This window comes from Grampus griseus (assembly GCF_964374135.1).
Source record: "Grampus griseus genome assembly, chromosome: 2".
NCBI lineage: Eukaryota > Metazoa > Chordata > Mammalia > Artiodactyla > Delphinidae > Grampus > Grampus griseus.
This window is the reverse complement of record NC_139018.1, coordinates 168,513,950-168,535,069: the sequence shown is the minus strand read 5'-3', so window position 1 is coordinate 168,535,069 and position 21,120 is coordinate 168,513,950. Positions and strand designations below refer to the sequence as shown.

General features: G+C 45.3%; 1 protein-coding gene across 1 annotated transcript in view; it reads left to right on the top strand.

The window, feature by feature from the left end:
• Positions 1–21,120, top strand: part of BEND7 (BEN domain containing 7) — a 77,001-nt gene that overhangs the window by 51,224 nt on the left and 4,657 nt on the right. Inside the window, exons 7-8 of the mRNA XM_082647381.1 lie at positions 11,393–11,512; positions 19,924–19,977. Of these exons, the coding sequence (XP_082503507.1) occupies positions 11,393–11,512; positions 19,924–19,977 (174 nt within the window). The remainder of the gene's footprint in view (positions 1–11,392; positions 11,513–19,923; positions 19,978–21,120) is intronic.

Sequence of the window (21,120 nt, the reverse complement as noted above, 5' to 3'; positions counted from 1 at the left end):
ACATTTCCCTGGGCTCCTACCCGGCGGCGCAGCCCAGCACTGACACTGTTCCTCAAGCATCACATAGTCATTTTGGACTTTGAGTTGTGCTGTGTTCCCCAGGGCTACAGGGTCTTCCTCTCTTTGTAGACAGATCCAGCTCATTCTTCTTGGTCCGGCCCAAGTCTCATCATCTCTCCCATGAGACTTTTCTCCTGATGCCCGAGCCTCCATTGATTTCTCCTTTCTCTAATTCCTATGGCACGTGTTACCTTTAGACCGCTTAGCAATCCATCCTGACCCTTCGCTTTGCTACTCATGGTTTATGTGAAGGATGACTGTATCATTTATTGCCCAAACCGGGACTCTTTTGAGAGTGAAAATGGTGCTGTTAATCATTTCACCAGGAAAACAGACATTGTGAACTATCCTGGGCAAATCAGGATCTATGGCCATCCTACTTGTGTTTAGACATCTTATCTTTCCAACAAGACTGTTAAGTTCCTAGGGAGCAAATCTTACATGGGGAATATTTGCTTTGCATATTCCGTGGCATGTGAAACACAATTAACGATCAATAAATGCAGGAAGGAAAGAAAGAGGGATGAAGGGAATCAGGCAGTCAATTCATCCTCACTGAAAAAGGTGGTTTCTTAAAAATCAAAACACAACTCCAGGACTTCCCTGGTGGCGCAGTGGTTAAGAATCCGCCTGCCAATGGAGGGGACACGGGTTCGAGCCCTGGTCCGGGAAGATCCCACATGCCGCGGAGCAGCTAAGCCCGTGTGCCATAACTACTGAGTCTGCGCTCTAGAGCCCGTGAGCCACAACTACTGAGCCCGCGCGCCTAGAGCCCATGCTCCAGAACAAGAGAAGCCACCGCAATGAGAAGCCCGCGCACCGCAAGGAAGAGTAGCCCCTGCTCGCTGCAACTAGAGAAAGCCCGTGTGTAGCAACGAAGACCCAATGCAGCCAAAAGAATAAATTACATAAATAAATGTATTTTAAAAAAAAAACCACAACTCCACCCGATTGGATGTATACAAGGCATGAATAACAGGATAAGCACACAACTTCTCCATGACCAGTTGGAAGAGGGCAGCTGAAATTCGAGAAGGCAGAATATAAGTTTGAAGATAGAAGAAAAACAGCAACAGACAAATCAAGTGGTGCAGAGCACTCAAGAAGGGTCTAAATCGTGTCAGTCAAAACCATCAAGGTAACCCTGAATATAAAACCTAATTTGTATTCCACGGGGGCTCTGAAAGCGTGGATTATTGTTAAATGTCAAAGAGCCGTCTCCACGACGCGCAATACAGGAAGTGTAGTTTCTCGCACTTTCATTCATGCCAGAGAGTAATCATCTCCAAAAGGTAAAGTATAATAAGTTTCTTGTGGGATTTTGATTTTAAATAAACCCCAAAATAGAATCCGTAAGCAGGCTATATCTGCCATTTTCTGTCTTTTCCATCTCAAGACTCCTTGCTATATCTGTACACTTATCCATCCCTGTGTTTTTCTAGCATCCATCCTGATGGCCTCAAAGAGAGTATCAAGGAGGCATCCTTCATGCCTCAAAGAGAGTATCAAGGAAAAGTTTGAGAACTTTTTAATTGTCCGCCTCAACATAAGCCCCAAACTTCCTTCAAGCTGATCTCAATTAGAAGGGAGTTGTCACCGTTTAAAAAGAACAGGAAACAAAATCTGAGGCATCAGCCCTGTCCTAATGCCCAGCATCTTCACCCCAGTGTTCACTCTGCGACATCAGCCGCAGGTAGATGCAGGCAGGGATGCGGCAAGTGTGTTGCTCTGATGACCTGAGCCCCATGGGCAGGGCCCGCATCACCCCCACCGCTCTCCCGGCTCATCATTCTTATTCTTCCCACCTTGGCCATCTCTGAATTTAGGTGGTTGTGAGGGATAGGATGGTCCTTGAACTTCCCAAATGTGTCATAACTCATTCTGGTCCTGTGACTGTTACTGGCTAGTGGGCGAACTCAGGACCTCATGGAATGACTTCGAAAGTTCATGTGCCAAGAAACCCTAGCTTTAAGAACTCAGAGAAAAACTCAGCACTTTCTCCTCATGCATTTCTATAAAGAACAGATAAACATAGAAGCATTCTATGAGGCTGTGCTTGGGCACTTGGCGGACACGTGCTTTTGTGCCACTGACCAACTGTCTGAACTGAGGATTCTCGACCTTTTAAATTTTGTTTCACTTGAGGCTCTCAGTTCCAGATCTATGAAATAAATGAGTTATACTATTTCCAAGATGCCTTCCAAGTAGAATTTCTATAAATCTATGATCTTGAAATATTTCTCTTTGCCAAAAAAAGGGGTAAAGAGTAAAATACCATTTTACCAAAGTTCGTTATCAACCAGATCTTAATATTTAGCAGATATAATACATCCCCTTAAAATACACCAAGCACGTGAAACAAACGTGTTGCAGCACTGCAAGCCGAAGGAAAGTGTTGTACTTCCCACTAGTTGTGTTGCAGACTAGGTCTGCTGAGGGCTTTCTTAAATAAAAGTAAATTAAAATTAACTTCGTTTAATGTAAGACACCATTAAAGGCACTTCCTCTTAGACAGAGACCCCATTGTAGCAAAAACTAAATAAAGGGAGACAGAGGATACTGTTCTCTTCCTCCAGACTACTCTGGCCTCAAATCTTTGAGAATCACTGTGATTCCACAAGATTGTTGAAACCTCCAAGTCCCAGCAAGTTTGGAGACAGTGAAAGGAGCATCGCGGGACGTAGGTTTACTCCCAACCCTGCCACGTAAGGTCTTGAAACATTACCTTCTCTTGAAAAAAAAAGCGTGTGGCTTGGCTAATTTTTCAAGTCTCTTCCAGTTCAGAAATACTATGGGTCAGTGAATTTTGTCCAAATTCTCATAATTAAATACGACTGGGAATCAGTTTTATGGATAACTAGATTGCTTTTCATTACAACAACCAACTGGAAGTTACAGCCCCGTGCAAGGATCAGCAGCAAGGGACGAAGTATTGGGTGGTTGTTACTGTAGCTATCACCCTGCTGGGACAGCCAATCGCCTTGCAGTCTCCTGCATATGCAGTTCAGTAGGATATTCCGATCTCATCAATAAACACATTATTGTTTGCATGACTGTATCTCCTTATCTTTACTTCTAATCTGGAGACTTCAGATTTAGGTGCATTCGTTGACGAACCACTGTAAGGCTTATTGTTAAATCAAACCTGAAATGAATTCCAGGACTCCGTGTATTTCAAGAACCACTGTAAGGCTTATTGTTAAATCAAACCTGAAATGGATTCCAGGACTCCGTGTATTTCAAGAACCACTGTAAGGCTTATTGTTAAATCAAACCTGAAATGGATTCCAGGACTCCGTGTATTTCAAGAACCACTGTAAGGCTTATTGTTAAATCAAACCTGAAATGAATTCCAGGACTCCGTGTATTTCAAGAACCACTGTAAGGCTTATTGTTAAATCAAACCTGAAATGAATTCCAGGACTCCGTGTATTTCAAGACCATTGGCTATTTACTGAAGAAACTCTTCCTTCAGTTCTTTCAAGTTAAGTCAAAGACCAGAGAAAAAGAGTTTCTCAGATTTATTCTTCCACAAACCATACATTCATGCTGCCTGTTATGTGCCAGCCATGAACGAGAGAGCTGTGATCTCTGCCCTTGTTGAGTTTATAGTCTAGGCGATCACTAGATGGTATTATTTAAAAACCACTGGTTAACGAACTCAGGGAGACCTTGCCTGAGAAGGTCGCATTTCAGCTGAGACCTACAGGGTGATGGATTCTTGCCCTCACCTGTTCCTCCCAGCAGGCCGATCACCGAGTCTTCCGGTTCTCTTTTAAGGAAAGCTTTTGGTGCTCATCCTGAGACAGTGTGTGTAAGGAGTGTGCTTGAGACAAGTCAGCATTGGCATTTCCATGCCCTCATCCTAGGAGCCACTGTCTGATTTCTTCATAGACTGATTGAAGAACAGCGTTTGTCCCCCTTAGCAGTAAGTAGTCTTGAGGTCAGAAGTGGAAATAACGGTATTCATCTTCATCTTGAACGTGTTGAAGACATTTTCCGCGATTCCTTTTCTCTCCGTCTTACCACTGAGATTGAAAACAGATGTTACTTCATACCCTCCCCACCACCCCGCTCCTTTAGTTTAAGAATCAGAATGTTCCTCACCAGACTCTTTCTCCCCGCTGCTCCAGCGTAACGTGAAGTTGCTGTGAATCTTCCCTGTTCACGCTGTTTTTACTTTACTGCGTAAGTGTGTATCCATACCTCACGTTTACTACCGTTTTGCGAATTTGTGAGTCTATATGTTATACACGGCCTCAGGCTCTACTTTCTGCAAGCTTGTGTCTTTGTTTCTCAAGTTTACTCATATCAGCACACTTATAAAACTAGTGCATTCATTTCAACTGCTCACCACTGTGTAAATAAAGCGCTTTCTTTCCCCAGCCTTCTGCTAAGTTAGTTGGTTCTCCTTGCTCACGATTTTCCATGGAGGACGACGTGCAGTGGGCAGTGGAATTGAGTCTCGGGGTAGAAGCATCGTCAGCACCACTAGGTGTTGCCAAATGGCTCTCTAAAGCCAACAGTATCACTTAGACATCCACCAGCAATGGATACGAAATCCCATTTTTCCTCATTCTTGCCAACATCTGGTGTTAACAAATTTTACTCTTTGCCAGTCTGATTGGTCTCAAATGACACCTCAGTGGTGGGTTCCCTGATAATTAACAAGGTTGAGCGTCATTTCATATTTATGACTATTTGGTTATTTTGCTCTGTGAATTTCCATCCTTTTCCTATGTTCCCATTAGTTTTTGTTTCCTTATTGACTTACATGCATTCTTTCCTCTGTTACAGGTATTAAAAATATTTTTTCTCACTTTCCGACTTGTAGAAACTTTGCCGGTGAAGTCCTTTATCATACCAAAGTTTAGGTTTAACAGTCAGATAGATTACTTTATGCTTTGTGCATTTCTTGTGCCCTTTTAAAGAAATTCTCCCTGCCCTGATTATGTAATGACATTCTCTTTTTCTTTTTCCAACAAAGTTTTAACGTTTTCTCTTTCATATTCAGGTCTTTTATCCACCTGGAATTTACTTTTGCCTAAAATGTGAGGGAGCGATTGAATGTGTTTTTCTCTATGGGTCGTTAGTCATTTTAACACCATACTTCTTTTTTTTTTTTTTAACGTGAATTGTAATTCCACCTCTTTCATAGGCTAAGCTCCCCTTTTCCATGTTTACACTTGGTCTTTTATCTGCCTCTGAGCCAGTATCACACCGTTTTCATTAGTTTGGCATCGCAGTAATTCTTAATATCCTACAGGTCATGCCCTCCCTTTCTTCCCCTCCACCCCCATCTTTCCTTTCACGTTTGGTTTCTTTTTCCTCAGGTACATACAGCCTTTAGTAATTCTTTGAATGCCAGTCTGTGTGACATAGTCTTTCAGTCTTTGTTCTGCAGATGTCCTTATTTCACCCTCACTATACACCCAAGCTACCGGAGTCCGTGTCCCTCTCCCTTCCATACCAAGGCCACCTGGGCCCCTTAATATGGGGGGACCATGATCTCACAGACCTGCCTGGGTCTCCCTCCCCCGTTGGCTGCCACACTTCTGCTTCGTGTGGTTCAAAGTAGAGCAGCATTCACAGCTCTCACATGGAAGCATTACCTGAGCTGTCAGTTTGCCTCTGGAGAATTCGGTCATTATTCCTTTACAGAATCTGTGTGCTCATATACAACGCTAAATTAAAACTTAATTAATTTATGTGGAAAATAATCCCTATTAGCTGTGCCATCTTGGGCCGGTCATTTAACCTGCCCGAACTTTGAGCTTGTCATCTGTCCAATGGGATCACAATACCTGTGCCACCGGGTTCTTGCCAAGATTAAATGAGATAGATAGATGGTACTTAGCACGTGGGAGGTTTCAAATCATAGCTTGGAAAGAGTCAAAGGGAAGAGGGAAATGTGGGAGGGGCACTGGCTTTTATCCTCACTTGATGGGAGGAGGTGGGCACAGCCCGAAGGCTCGGGTTCCCTTTCTCACCCTTGACCCGGGCCCGCACAGCCTCAGGCAGTTTGGCAGATCTAACGAGGACCCCACTTTCAGTTCTGCTTGATGTTAAGTCTTGATTTCCGCTTGTCTGTCTGACCAGAGGTTAACACTGAGTCAACAAATCAGAAGCTGGGCTCTCACAGCTGGCCGGAGTTTTAACCCAGTTAGAGGATTTCACAGTGAAATTAAAACTCTATAAGTCTTCTCCTGCTTCTTAAATTGTCTGTGTGATCCAGTGGCTTTCTTTAAACATCCGTACCATGTCCTGCTTTTCTCAGTGCAGAGAGCCAGAAAAAGCCTCATGAAGAGTCCTCTAGGAACCATCGTGTGAACAGAGCTGTTTGGGGGATGCAGCCGATCTGCTCTGCCCCCAGCTCATCACATCCAGACACGCTACACACCGCCGTGTTCACTGACGATTATATTAGATGCCACGTTCCCAGGGAAGGATCCACTCAGCCACCACTAGCTTATTCATTATTGATACACAGTTAAAGGGCATGGCTCGAATGAATGCAAGCATCTGAGAAAAGTCCTTATTCACGTACAGATCAAACTGAACATTTGTCATTTCCCTGGTGACCTCACATACTCTTTTGTGCCTTGGGACCTCAAAGTATGTAAGCAGAGTAGATGCTTCCACTGTTTTATTTAGTTTAATTGTTGGCCTTAATCCACTTGTTCGGATTATTCGGACGTGTTTAAAATTATCCCTTGCTTCCCCTTAATATATTAAAACAGGAGGAGAGGGAAATTTCTTTTTAGGACCTACTGCATTCTAAGGGTAAATGCAAACTGTTCTACTCTGATTCTTAATGACCCACTATTAACATAGTAGGAAACCCAGCTCATAAATGCAGTACCTCTTTTCACATCATTACTCCTAATGGAACTATTGCCAGGATAATAGCTTGACCTTTAGCTATAGATTCACATAGCAAAAAATATGTTCTCCTTACCCGATACCTCTATCCACATAGCATATGGAGTGTTCTCAGATCAATACAATGACTGTCCTTTGGCCCTGTTCTCAGGACTCATCTGCGCATGTAACAGAAAGAATAGGATTTCATCCTCTGTAGGTAGATTCTAGTTAAAAGTTTAAGTTTGAGTGTAAGCCATGAACCAGAATGTCAATAATATGCCCGATGGAAATATCTGTTTGTAGAGGTATTTTTCGGAAAGCCCAATGCTTTGCAAGCAAAGGGAGACCCAGGAGGCAGAGATTTCCCTGGCTTCTTATGATTGAAACCAGATAACTTTTCACTGCAAGGAGAAAATAATAACCAGAAATTGTCACCTTTTGAACGAGCGGCAGAACACTTGAGCTTAAAATGGTGAGAAAGATCCGCTTGGAAGCCACCTACACAGTGGGAGACCTTCCCTCTGTTTCTCCTGGACCTAGTCGTTGACACACGTGGTTGCTGGGAATCACTTTGATGTTGGCATAATCCAAATCTGTGTTGTTAATTTCGAATCTCTGCTTTCTAATGTGGGCTAATTTGAATGCATGCATTTCCCAATCTAAGAAGAGAGGGGTTGCTATGGAAATTAATTACATAAATAACATTACAAGGAAGGAGGGAGAGGTTTACCTGCTAAGACGGTGTATTCAATCATTTCTGTGGTATACATTTTCCTATAATCGAATAGGGTGCCAAATACAAATATTTTCTTTTGTTCGTTAAAACACGATTTCAAGAACTTTTCGGCAGCCCTCTGATTAAGAAGTGTCACTGTGGGCATTTGAATGTAATAAAACCTTGTTTCTTTAAATATATGCTATTAAGACTTCCTACTAATTCAGATAGGCCTTTCTCCCCCAATTAGCCTAAATATCTGAGCTATTGTATTTACTTCCATTAGAAACAAAAGTAGAAAATATGTTTATTCTTCAAATGTTTATGGCGTTCTTAGTCTAGGGCACTGCAGTAGGTGCTTTTAGGGAGAGAAAATAAAGACCCCCGAAGACCCCTGTCTATAATCTGGTACAGGAGATTCAGAAGCACCCCTACCCCGGGGATGCTGTCCCCTCTGCATCTCTCCCAGGTGGAGACTGCTTACTCGCGTGCCCCATGTATCGTAGATTGGGCAGCCTGGTTGATATTCTCCCTGGACCTTAACCCTCCCTCCTCCTTATCTCTCCTCCTCTTCTCAGTTGGGGCTAGGATGGAGCCTTTCCATCAGCACACCTCTGCATCTTCCTTCCCCTCACTCCCAGGTCCTGCTGCCATCTTGGATAACTTCACCATCCACATGAGAGATCCCGTGACCCCCTAGCTAGAGTGTCCAGACCTCGTCCTCACTGGCTTTCATCTCCACTACACTTCAACCCCACACCGTTGACCACACGTCCTGCTCGCTGCCAACATTTGACGCTCCACCATTATATTCTCAGTTGCCCCTTTTCCCCGGCATCTCCTTGCCAACCCCACTGATATATCCATTCCCTGATCTCCATAGATTTGCCCGAGTCTAAGCCATTTTCTGGCTTCACGTGCTTCCCAGATATGGGTGGAAAGGAAGGGTGGGTGAAGAAAGCTGTAATTTCATCCCAGGGGGCATCTTCACCACCACCTTCAATGCTTTATATCCTGTCCTTCTGCCAAACCTGTCCGGCGAACTCCTAACCCTACAGCAGCCCTCCCATCGGGTGTCTCCACCCCAGACGAGGAGCTGCCAGGTGCCCTGGAGAAAACACCCGCCCTATGGCCACTGCTGCCACAAGCACGCAGCCCCGCTCCTACTCGGCATCCTGCGCTCTCGTCTGCTGCCTTCCTGTTCCTGTTCTCCTCTGGGCACTTCCAGACGTTCCCGCATTCTCCACGCCCTTCACCACTGAGTTCATTGAGGCGTCAGGAGCGATGAGGACCCACCTTGATCCCTTCTAAGTCCACCCCTGTCTTCTCCTCCTCTGGGTTCAGAGGAGGAAGCTTTCCTCCTGGTCCCGGTCGAGGGTAACCCCCCATCCCTCTCCCGAATGCCGACCCTCCCCCAGTTCCTCTGGTACATGGTTCCTTAGACTGTCCCCCCATCCTCCCTGGATCCCCACTGGCCGCCTCCCCCATCCCCATCCTTCCTCCCCCGCCCCTTCCTCCCCCCAAGCCCACCGCCAGGCCTGGCGTTTGGAGACTGTCATCTGTGGCCGCCCTCCCCACGCCCTTGATGACGGCCTCCAGGGACTCTTTCCTCACCTCTTTCCTGGCCCTTCGTCTGCACTCGGGGCTGTGGGTCCCACCACTTGCGCCTGCAAGACCACGCTTCCGGCTCCTTCCTGGTCTCCCGTGCCTCAACCTCCTTTCAGACCCGGGGGTCCTCTCTGTGCTTGGCCAGTGCTCTGTCCACTCGGAAACTTCTCCCTGGTCAATGTTTTTTCTCTTGTCGTTTTAATGACCACATATATGTTTGTGCCCCTCGAACCTGCATCTTCCTCCAGGACCCCTTCCCTGAACCAAAGGCTTCTGTGTTGAAATACCCGCCAGCTGTCCCCATGTGAGGACTCCGCAAACACCCCGAACTCAACGTGTTCCAAGCCACACCTGATGCATCTCGCAGCTCCCCTCACACACCTTCCTCCTGTATTCACCGGGTCATGCTAGTTCCTGATCTGTTCCCCGTCACCCCTTCATCTTCACTAGCGCTGGCCCCGATTCCCGCAATGGTGTCGATTCCTGAAGGGCATCCCGTGCTCCCACCCCCTCACGTCCACCCGCCCCTTGCTGCCCTGCATCTCTTCCTGCACAATTGGATTGTTGATGTTTGTACACTCGGCCCCTCGGATCCACAGGCTCTGCACCTGTAGGTATAACCAGCTGCCAATCAAAAGTATTTGAAAAAGAATTCCAGGAAGTTCCCAAAAGCGACACTTCAATTTGCCAAGTGCAGGCACCTACTGACATAGCATCGACGTGGTATTAGGTATAATAAGTCATCCAGAAATGATTCAAAGTATACAGGAGGATGTGCATAGGTTGTATGCATATAATACACATTGTATATACGGAACTCGAGCATCCGTGGATTTTGGTACCATGGGGGCCCTGGGACCCATGCCCCACAGAGACCAGGGGACGACTGTTTATGACTTTTTTCCCTTCTTCCATATTACTATTTCCTTAGGATAAATTTCTAGGAATAGGATTACCAGTCCCAAGGAAGAACAGTTTCATGTCTCATTATATAGAACCATCTTATCTCCCAAAAGGGTTTTGCCAATTTATGCCAACAGTCATATTTGAATGCGCCAGATTCACAGAATTTTATCCATCTTAAGTATTAGCGTAATTGTTTTTCTAATTTAGTAGGTATAAAGTGTTTTGCAACTTGGGGGCTTACAAATTATTTGAACATGTTTTGCTAAGTGTACTTTTTCCATTTATCGGTGGAGGCTTGAAGTTGCTCTTTCATTTGGGATGAGCTCTTCCTATCGTGGTAGATTTAGTGCAACTAGCTCTGCTCATTCAAGTGAAATGTTTATTTTTTATTCAATAGAAATGTTACAGCTTTGTGTAGTTGAATCTGTCAACATTTTCCTCTGTCCTTTCTTTTTAAAAGAAACCTTCAAAATATTAAAATTATCAATGTTTTCAATACCAAGGAGGCAGTGCAACGTGACCGCATAGCAGGCCTTGACCTTGAGGGGAGCAGGTTGAAAAGTGCTCAGGAACGATATGTGAAGTAGAAATGGCAACCACAGCGCTGCGTGCACCATCACACGCTGTGCGGCTTTACTGAGACAACTGTCATAGCACGTGACTCCAGAGTTCCCTTTGTGCTTATTAGGGAGCTCTTTCCTAGGAGCTGCTAGCACAAGATGCAAGAGGTTGACTCAAAGTAGGATTGGAACTTTCACTAACACCCAACTGCACTGCCTCTATTTTGAGTGCCGATCGACTTAGCAGGAATCGCCACGAGACCATCATCTTTTTGCATAATTTTCTATTTGATTTTGAGTTAGCAGAAAAGTGAAGTATGTTGATACACTTGCAGAATTCTGTCATGGGGCCAATGGACCCTTAGGAAGCATTTTCTGCTCTGCCCGTAAGACACATACACATGGACGTGGAGCCATTAGAAAGAGTAGTTTCCGTAGAACTACTTAATATCTGTAACCAGTTTCATTTGGAAGCACAGGACATGGTATGTAGGATGGACCCTGCCAAGCTCCATCTTCACCAAAGGAACGCCATATGGATTTTGAGAATATCCACCGCAGAACTGACATCTTTTAGAAGTACACTCTTTTTTTTTTCCTTCTTGGGGTTATATTCCTTTTTCAGATCTGCATGTTTTCTTTGTTAAAATATTTAACAATATTTCACATTTTCTTTCAGTCTTCACAGAAAAATACTGCACTGCTAATCACGTGGATAAACTTCCCGGCCCAAGAGACTGGGTTCAAATTCTACAGGATCAAATCAAACTGGCCCGAAGAAGGTTAAAAAGAGGCTCAGGTATGAATCAGCTGCAAGAAAATAATTGCAGAAGTGCTTTGTCGAATTTTTAGATGATACAAAGTACAGTTCTTTGCTCTCGGCTACTTCATTGTCTTTTGTCTTTTAAAGGAGAAGCTTTATATAATGTGCTTTGGTTTTGTATCTGAAAAGCTTAGTCAAATGATTTTGAAATTCACCTTAAGATTAAACAGTGAAAGTTACGTCAGGCCATTTACTTTAAATAGTACAAATGAAAAAGATTGCTAATCTCGCTGGTGGTCTTATGTATGAAATGAGGTCTCTCTTTTGTGATTTGTTTCTACTGCCTATTGATTTTTATTTGTTTGGACCTCCATGACCTCATAAAAAGTACTAGTTGCTTAAGGTTAAAAAAAAAAGAAGATTCTGTGGAAATATATTTAATTGCATGGAAAGGTGTTCTTACTGTACTAAGTGAATAAAATAAATTATAAATTAAAACACACACACACACACACACACAATAATCATCTTACCAGAAAGACCATGTAAAATAGAAAGAGATTTTTAAGTCAGATATTTACTTTTTTCTTTTTTTTCCTTCAATCTGGGCTTGGTGGTTCTGGGATCATTCTTCCAGGAAAGGTGAACACCAGTTGAATTATGACTATTTAGAGATGGTCATTTGAAATCTCGTTCTCCCCAAAGTGACGGTGGGACAATTTACCAATGAAGAATCCTTTTGAGGTCAGTTTTCTGCCATTATGTAGGAATAATCACCCCTAGGAGGCCACAAGCCTCTAGATATTATTTTTAAAAAACAAAACAAAAAACAACCGATCAAACCTCAGGCCCCCTGGCCTGCTAAGAGCCTTCTGTGCTTCTGTGGCTGTGGTGTGAGAGTTTGGGAGACAGGTTTTGCTTGAATGTTACACTCTGGGGGTCCATAGAACAGCAGTACAAACTTGTGAGACTGTCTGTAACACAGCCTCTTACTTGAACTTTCACTGTGAGTAGGAGTAACCGTGACCAAGCCTGCGGAAGAGCCCAGCCACCAGCCCCGGGGAGGAGAGCTCCGGGCTCAGGCTGGGAGTGCTCTTGACTCAACAAGACACAGAGCACCGAGGGACCGAGTGGTTTTTCCGGGTGAAAAACCTTACAGTTCTATAAAAGTAGCTAGCAAGACGCTACCCTATCCAGCTATAACTGGATGAGGTTTTTTTTATTAAAACTCTTCCCTCCCTCCTTTTTTAACCTTTTGACTTCTTTTACACTTAACTGATGCTCTTTTTATAAAGAGCAATGGACTACTAAGATTTTTCATTGGTAACCAAATGGATTATTGCGTTAGGTAACAAGTCACATCAGAGTCAGTAGATCTGGTTTCCAAGGCTCACGTCCGCTCTTCACCAGCTCTGGACCTTGGACAAGTCACTCCATACTTCTCATCTCGGGTCCCCATCACGAACTGGACATAGACGTACAGCCTGTCTACGTACAGAGCTGTCCTGAGGCTCCAGACGCGGGTTGTACATGAACGTCTTTATCAGTGAAGCTAGCGTACCTCTCGGAAGATGTCTTTGCGCGCAGCCATGCTTGGCGGCATGGAGGTCACTGAGGCAGCCACACGTCGTGTCCTCGGTCAGGGGACCAGCCAGCCTGCTGTGCTGGGGCAGCCGCTTTGCTCCTGTTGTCCCGGCATGATTATCAGTGATGCCCCTTTCACTCTCAAAGGCTTTCAGTCTTGGGCAGTAAATCATGTGCTTATCCTCCCCCTGGGTCTCCCAGTTTTCACTGCTGTCTTCTGCACCCCCAAATCATCGCAAATCAACACAGCGTGGTGCAGTGGAGAGAACAGGTCTGCTTTCCTGGCTCTGATCTGCCATTTACAATTTCCTGGGAACCTGGACTAATTACTCAACCTCTCTGAGCCTCGGTTTCTCCATTTATATAACGAGGCTGATACCTACCTCCGGGTGTTTTCAGAGTTAAAATTAGATAATGTAAGTATTGCCACCGATAGACAGCTGACATGTAATAATGCTCAAGAAATGCCCACGACCTTATCGTCCTTCCCTTTGCTAACCAAAACCAAAACAAAGCAAACAAAGTTCCTTTCTCCTCTGACACTGTTGGTCAGATTTCTTCCAAAAGGGCCTTCATTCCCTGAGTCTGCCTCCCCACCCAGTTCACTTTAGAATCCAGGGCATTTTGCCCCTGACCTCACTCCTCTACATACGTGAACCTTTGCTGCGTTTGCATCCTCCGGATCATCAGATTTCACTTGTTTATATTAACACTCAGACTTGACCTCCATACTGATTGTTACCCTTTCAAATCACATCCTTCTTGAAACTGTCTTCCTCCAGGCTCTGTGATTTCATTCTCTTTGTTTCTCCTCCAATTTCCCTGTCAGTGCCTTGGGTCTCCTTCCCCACCTCTTTCTCCTCTGCCTGTCTCCTAAACCCGGGTCCTGGTTTCCATCTTTGGTGCTTCTTCTCGTTCTCGTTGTGCGTCCTCCCACGTGACTTGCACTGTCCCATCATCGGGGGCTCCCCAGTGTGCAGCTCCAGGCTCGGCCACGTCCTGGGACCCGAGCCTCCACTCCCTGAGCCTCTGCTAATGAGGTCCGGTCATGCCCCGCCCCAGATTAAATACTTCTGGCTTCCTGTCCGCCCAGATAAAAACCCTTCTACATACCCCCCAGCACAGCGACGGTCCTTCACCTCCTGCCATCGCCCGGTGCGCCCCTGGGCCACACCAGACCCCGCCCCGCCCCACCCCGTCTGAAATCGGCGGGCCTCCCACACCCAGGCTCCCCTCCGCCTGGAAGCACGCAGCATCTCAGAGGCGGCCTCGGCACTTTGATCTTCTGCCACCTGAATAGTGACAGGGACACACCCGTTTCCTCCCCGAGACCCTCAGGAGCAGAGGCTGCATGTTTCTGTCCTGAGCATTGAGAACACTGTGTGACACAGTGTGGACACGCCAGGATATCTGTTGAATGGACCAGCGAATGGGAATGAAGGGACAGCTGTCCACAGCAAAAAGGTCTCAGTTCATCGCGGTCACGTGAGATCCTGGAGAATATTCCAGCAGTTTCTGACTGGAGGTTCAGAGGCTTCCTCATCCCCCATCCCCAGAACCCGCGGGGTGGCCACGTGCTGGGTACGCCACTCGCCTGGCCATCCCTGGGTGCCCCGTCCTTCGTCCTCAGGCCCTTTCTCTCACTTCTCTGGACCCGTCCTCTGAGTCCTCTTCACTCCTGATCGCCTCTTCTCCCAGCTCCCCCAAAGGTTCAGAGTCTCGGGTCAAGGCGCCCACACCTCACTCTGGGTGGCTTCACTGAGAAACACCTGGGAAGATCACCCTCCTGCTGGCAGCTCTCTTATCTCTTCTTAGGCTAAAGGTCCCCTGCCTCTGCCTGGAGACACCTCACAAAGGCCCCTTTGTGACTCTGCCCCCTTAGGTTGCAGGCTCCAGGGAAAGCACTTTTTGCGATCGACAGGTGTTATAAAAGACAGCACCCCGCGAGTAACCCCTCATTAAGCAAGCACTGGAGTCCTGCTGGGTGCGTGTCTCCTCAGCTTTACTTTCAAGTATAAGCTGAGCGGTGTCCTTGCTAGTTAAGTATTAAGTTGGTCTTATGTTGCCTAGGTTCTGCGTTAGCAACCCTGATGGTTCTGAGTATGTGAGAACTTGTACCTACCTGTTGCTTTTCAGAGCAAGTTGTCAAACCCAAAAAATAAAGACACTAAATACAGTATCAGAGAGATCTAAGATTTGTCATAGTGAAGAGACTGAAATGTAATACTCAGTCCAAAGGAAAGGCAAAGGGTCAGAGTGGCCAGGATCCATCCACCAGCTGCCCTGTGGTCCCCGCGCCTTGGCCCCAGCTGTGCCACCAGCTTCTAGCAAATCTGCACTTGCTTCCTCTACCTAGGACCTCTTCCTGCATCACAGGGGGTGGCGGCAGGACGTGGGAAATGCTTGGAGCTCCTTGGGAGCTTGAGGGAAAAGGACGGCATAAATTCAGGATCCGGATGTTACTGATTGAGGAGCTTTGGAGACAACCCAGAGGAAGCAGGAAGAGGACTTGGTGTCCCAGAACCTGTGCCTCTAGCTGAGGAGAGTGAATAACAGTCTCTAAAGGAGCTGAAAAGTTTCCATTTGAAGAGTCACCTTTTTTTTTTTTTTTTTTTTTTGCGGTATGTGGGCCTCTCACTGTTGTGGCCTCTCCCGTTGCGGAGCACAGGCTCCGGACGGATGCGCAGGCTCAGCGGCCATGGCTCACGGGCCCAGCCGCTCCGCGGCATGCGGGATCCTCCCAGACCGGGGCACGAACCCATGTCCCCTGCATTGGCAGGCGGACTCTCAACCACTGCGCCACCAGGGAAGCCCTGAAGAGTCACCTTTGAAGGTGGAAGACATACACGTAGGGAGCGGAGTGTTGGGCGTATACTGAGTATATTGGAGAAGACTGTTCTCAGAGACACAGGAGCAGCTCTGCCAGAGGCCACATGACTAGAAGAGCAAGTTCTGTTGCAATGTTGTTCCCCTTCTGTATGTATTTTATACATAAACACACCTTTTTTTTTTCTGTTGTCAGATGCTGAGACCAGTTATTATCATAAGTTCTGGTCTCCACTCCCTTCCCCACAGCATACACATGCACACAGTGGGGACCTTCCTCCACATTCCTGTCTCTCTTTCCCCCAAATAGACTGGCCAGTGAGCACGTTTCTTAACCATCTCAGGGTTTGGATTAGTAATTCGTGTGCCTGTTGGTACAGAATGGGGTGCAGTCCCCCCCCGCCTCCTGTGGAGCGTCTCGCCCGCTCAGATGATCGGGTACCCTGTTCTGGAGTCATCTCATTTGATCGAGGATGCTTCCACTCTGACACTGGGTTTAGATTCTCTGCCTAGAGAGTTGTGGTTGGCACCTTGGCAGGTTTCCCCAGCCTGTCTGGCAGGTTCCATCAGCGTCTGAGAAGGGGAGGGTGGCTGAAGGACAAAGCTAACGCTGACACACAGACCACACAGGAGCAAGATGACAGCACACCCACGGTGACCTGCCAAATAGGCTTCGCCTCCCAATTGTGTCAAATCCTGTCCCACCTCTTTCTCCCCAAGCGGCACAGAAGTGGGATCCCCGCAAACCGGAACTGGAGCCGCACGCGTTACTGTCGTCATGCGGATGAGAACTGAGGGGCCGGGGTCGGTCCTATTGCTTGCTCTTTTTTTGTCTCCTTTTCGGTCTAAATGACAATATGGCGTCTCATGGATATTCCACAGCTTCAGTCTTATTTATCATATCTGGCTCACTTCCTGGAATAAGGTACAGACTCTACCTGGGCAAGTAATCAATTCGCTGCTAAAGGCAGCCGGCGAAGCCTCCAGAAAAAGGAAGTGCCCGTCACAGGTCTGAAAGGTTGTTCTGCGAATCCAAATAGAGATTCATTTGGGGCTCTCACCACATGTAATACATTTTTTTTCGATAACTGGAATGATTCCTTTTCTGGTGTGCATTTTTATCATTTTCATTAGATTATTTCCTCAGTGCAAAACTCGCAATTTTTTAATTTGTGTTGGATCTAAGAATAAAGCTGTCACTGCTATTAAAATTTTATTGGACTTGCTTCATCTTTCCCGAATTTCACAACTTGCCTGTCACCAGAGAAGAAAGATTGTGAGCTTGTTGTTACAGACAGATGTTAGAATCACATTTAAGTTAACAGTCATGTTCTTAATCCACAACACTTGGCCCTGTTTGTGCAGCGGGCAGCTACTCATTTATACATAATCCTTTACAGATTTGGGGTTGTGTATGTTTGGTTCTTAGTAAAGCACATAATTGCACAGGCCTGTTTTTTTTTAAAGTGAGGAGAGCTGAATTACAAAGGGAAGATCGACTTACACCCAGAACTGATTTTTGTCAACACTAAATGAAAAGCTGCTTTTCATGGAAGGTAGAGAAAGTTACTAAAGTGTCAAATGAACTAAAACCTGAAGTTTTACAATTGCAGCTTATAGTGATGCCTGTGATTTATATCTGGACTATACATAGCGAGCGAAGAGGTCAAGCCCGGGCATTAACCTGAGTCAAAGCCTTGGTACGTCTTAACGTCTGTTTGTCTCCGTTGCCTCATTTCTTAAAATGGGCGTAAGATAGACCTGCCTTGTAGGGGTTGCCAAGGGTCAGCTGACACAACGCATATAATAACTGCTCAGGAGGTGGTATTCAGTAAATGGTGATGCCTATCATAGCTATTATTATTACTATTACTGAAGAATCTTTTAAATCTTCTGGTTCCTTTAGCCAAGATGCCTAGTCCAACTTTTTTTTCTCCAATGAATCACATCCTGGGATTGATGATAAATCCAGTATTGCATGTCCCGTGCATAACTGTTCTAAAGAATCTTATTTTATGTACTATATGTATCAGAATAGTGTACACTGCCATGTGATGTAAAAGAGAAAAATCGTCGGAAATAATGCAGCCAGCTATCTAAGTGTTACACCAACTGAAACAATAAATAAACCTTGAACCGTGAAAATAAATAAAGAAATCCCAATGAAAGAACTATGGTGTACCTCATCTTCCTATTCAAGTTCACTCAAGCCAATCAGAAGAGAATAATATCTTCTAAATATAAAAATAACATGTTTGTTATTTTTTAAATATATAAGAAAAATGTAAAAACTCAAAGAACAAAATTTTAAATACCCATAAGCTTTTCGTCCAGAGAGAAACACTTAACGTTTTAGTATGTCCTGTGTTTTGTCCATAAACCTATTTATAGAATGCTAACCTTACCATTTATCCCATCACTTGACTGGAATGCTTTATGCAGTATTAAACATTCGTCTGCAACATAATTTTTAGTGGTTGCTGCTTTGTTTTGAATTTTATTTTTTTTATACAGCAGGTTCTAATTAGTTATCTATTTTATGCATACTAGTGTATATATGTCAGTCCCAATCTCCCAATTCGTACCGTTTGTTCTCTACATCTGTGTCTCTATTTCTGCCTTGCAAACCGGTTCATCTGTACCATTTTTCTAGATCCCACCTATATGCGTTAATATGCGATATCTGTTTTTCTCTTTCTGACTTACTTCACTCTGTATGACAGTCTCTAGGTCCATCCATGTCTCTACAAATAACCCAATTTCATTCCTTTTTATGCTGAGTAATATTCCATTGTATATATGTGCCACATCTTCTTTATCCATGCGTCTGTCAATGGGCATTTAGGTTGCTTCCGTGACCTGGCCATTGTAAATAGTGCTGCAGTGAACATTGGGGTGCATGTGTCTTTTTGAATTATGGTTTTCTCGGGGTGTATGCCCAGGAGTGGGATTGCTGGATCATGGCTGCTGCGTCTCTCCAGCCAAAACTTGTCTTGACTACTCCGTCTCGGTGTTTTTGTGGTGGATTTAGCAGGTGAGAGTCTTTCACCGCGGCCGTCGTGTGGCAGTCTGAGGGCAGGATGGTGGAGGGGTGAATGAACCAGGGGAAATCTCTGAACGTCTCCATCCATCTCTGAACCCTGATTGCGTTTAAAGCCATGGCAGTCAAAACAAGAACACACCATTAGTTTGCTTCCCAGCAACTCAGCATTACAACGTGTTACACGGGGCAGCCCTCACCTGACTGGCCTCACAGACACATGTGCAGGAAACTTCCAAGGGGGCGGCAGCCCTGGGACAGAGGGAGCAGGGCCAGAATTATCCCAGCAGCCGTGGAATGTTCTGGCCTGTCCACAGCACGTTGGGGAAACTGACAAGCCCAACACTTATCAGGAAACGTACGGGCACCTTCTTTTTTGTACTTGCTGGAAGGTTTTCTGTGACGGAAGGATCTACCTTTGGAAAACTCTTCAGGAGATTGAAATATATCAGAGATGAGCAAAGTTTTGCATTTTAAAGCACAGAAGGGACAAATCATTTGAAGAAATGCTTACTCCTTCTGATTTTATTCATGACTAAATTAATGCCGATTTCAGATTGAATTTCCAGTCATCTCCAAAGAAAGGTTCGTTCCCAAGCTGTCCTAAGCCTGCCCCACTAGAATGGTTCTGCGGACGACAAGTAAAATTCTACCATAGGAATTCCCTGACCTCCATGCCTTCGACGATCCCATTTAAACAATTCACGCCAGATTCTGGGTGGATACTTAAGCCTATATAAATAAGCGAAAGTGAACTGATAGAATAAGGTTCCTAAGATATAAAAAATGTTAATAGAGGAAAATGGATTTTATATCATTTTAAAAATATTTAAATCATGGTATTAAAATCTCTAATGTGAACTGGCTGAAGCTGAGAAGGGAAAAGAAAGGTGAAAACTATTATGTGCGCTGGAGCTTTTAAATTGTATTACCTTATTCGGCAGAATGAATGAGCTCCCTGAAACTAATGACATTTGTGTTTCATGTTTGTAACCAGCAGAGGCAGCTGACGGTGATGAACGGCTGGACTGCGTTTCTCTACCCCCAACAGGTAAAACACATTTCCCTTTTCATCACCTGCTGGAAAATACAGCCCGTGAGAATGTTTGCATTGAAAATGTTTTTAACATCAGAGAGGCAGATGCTTGAGCAAACTGCTTCTGTAAGAGGCCCAACCCCTAGTAATCAGAGGAGCTCAATGCCCTGCATTCAGAGAGATTTTGCACGTTGAATATGAAAAGCTACCGTTTTTTCACATTCTGTTTCATCTGCCTGATAACCTCAGAACAGCAAGTCCTAAGAACTTAGTGTCACAACGTTTTGCCTCCCCAAGCCCTGGGACATTAAAAAAAATATTTTAACATGAAATGACATTTCTGTTTAGATCAGGGATCATCCCTTTTATGATGAAATTCACATGCGCTCTGGCCTCACTCACCTCCCTCGCAAAAACCTTTGCGAGGCAGTGTCATCGCGCTTCCTATCATGGGCACCCGATGAATACTGTGTTTTAAGTGACGGATTGAATGTGCTCGATCCATCTAGCCTGGGTGGCACATTCCTCACGCTGTAACCCGATCAGCTGAATACACCATCTCACTGCCACACCTGCTGCAGGGTTAAGCCATAGACTTAATTCCGACTTCTTATTTGACTCTCAAGTAATCCTTCCGACCCCGGGCTCCTCCCTCTGCATCGGTTCTCACCCGAGAGCCAGAGGGACAGGTGTCTGATCAGTGAGCCATGTGACCAACCCTCAGTTGGTCTCAAGACTCTTTATTCACTTCCCTCAAAATACCTGAAGGTTCTCTAACAACCAAACCCAGACACACCGCCCCCCCCCCCGCAAAAAAAAACCCTGTAAATGAAAAAGCTCAACTCAGTGTTTTCTCTCCATTTGGGGTGGTAAGTTTTAAGTTAGGTCCAGCAAGGATGAGAGGAGTCGTGAGTCTGTGTAGGAACTCGGCGAGGCCCGTGTTCACAGACAGCACTTACCCTGAGTTCACGGTATAGCAGAAATGTACGTTAGCGAACTTCAGAGCAGCCAGAAAACTCGGACACGCAAATGATATGGTGCTTTCTCTGTCACTGAGTAGCTAAGCAACAGATCGATGGACAAATAATGAAATGACTGCAGAGGGCAAGAGCAACCGGCTTCTATCACGTTCTCACTGTATATAGTCATTATAGAAAT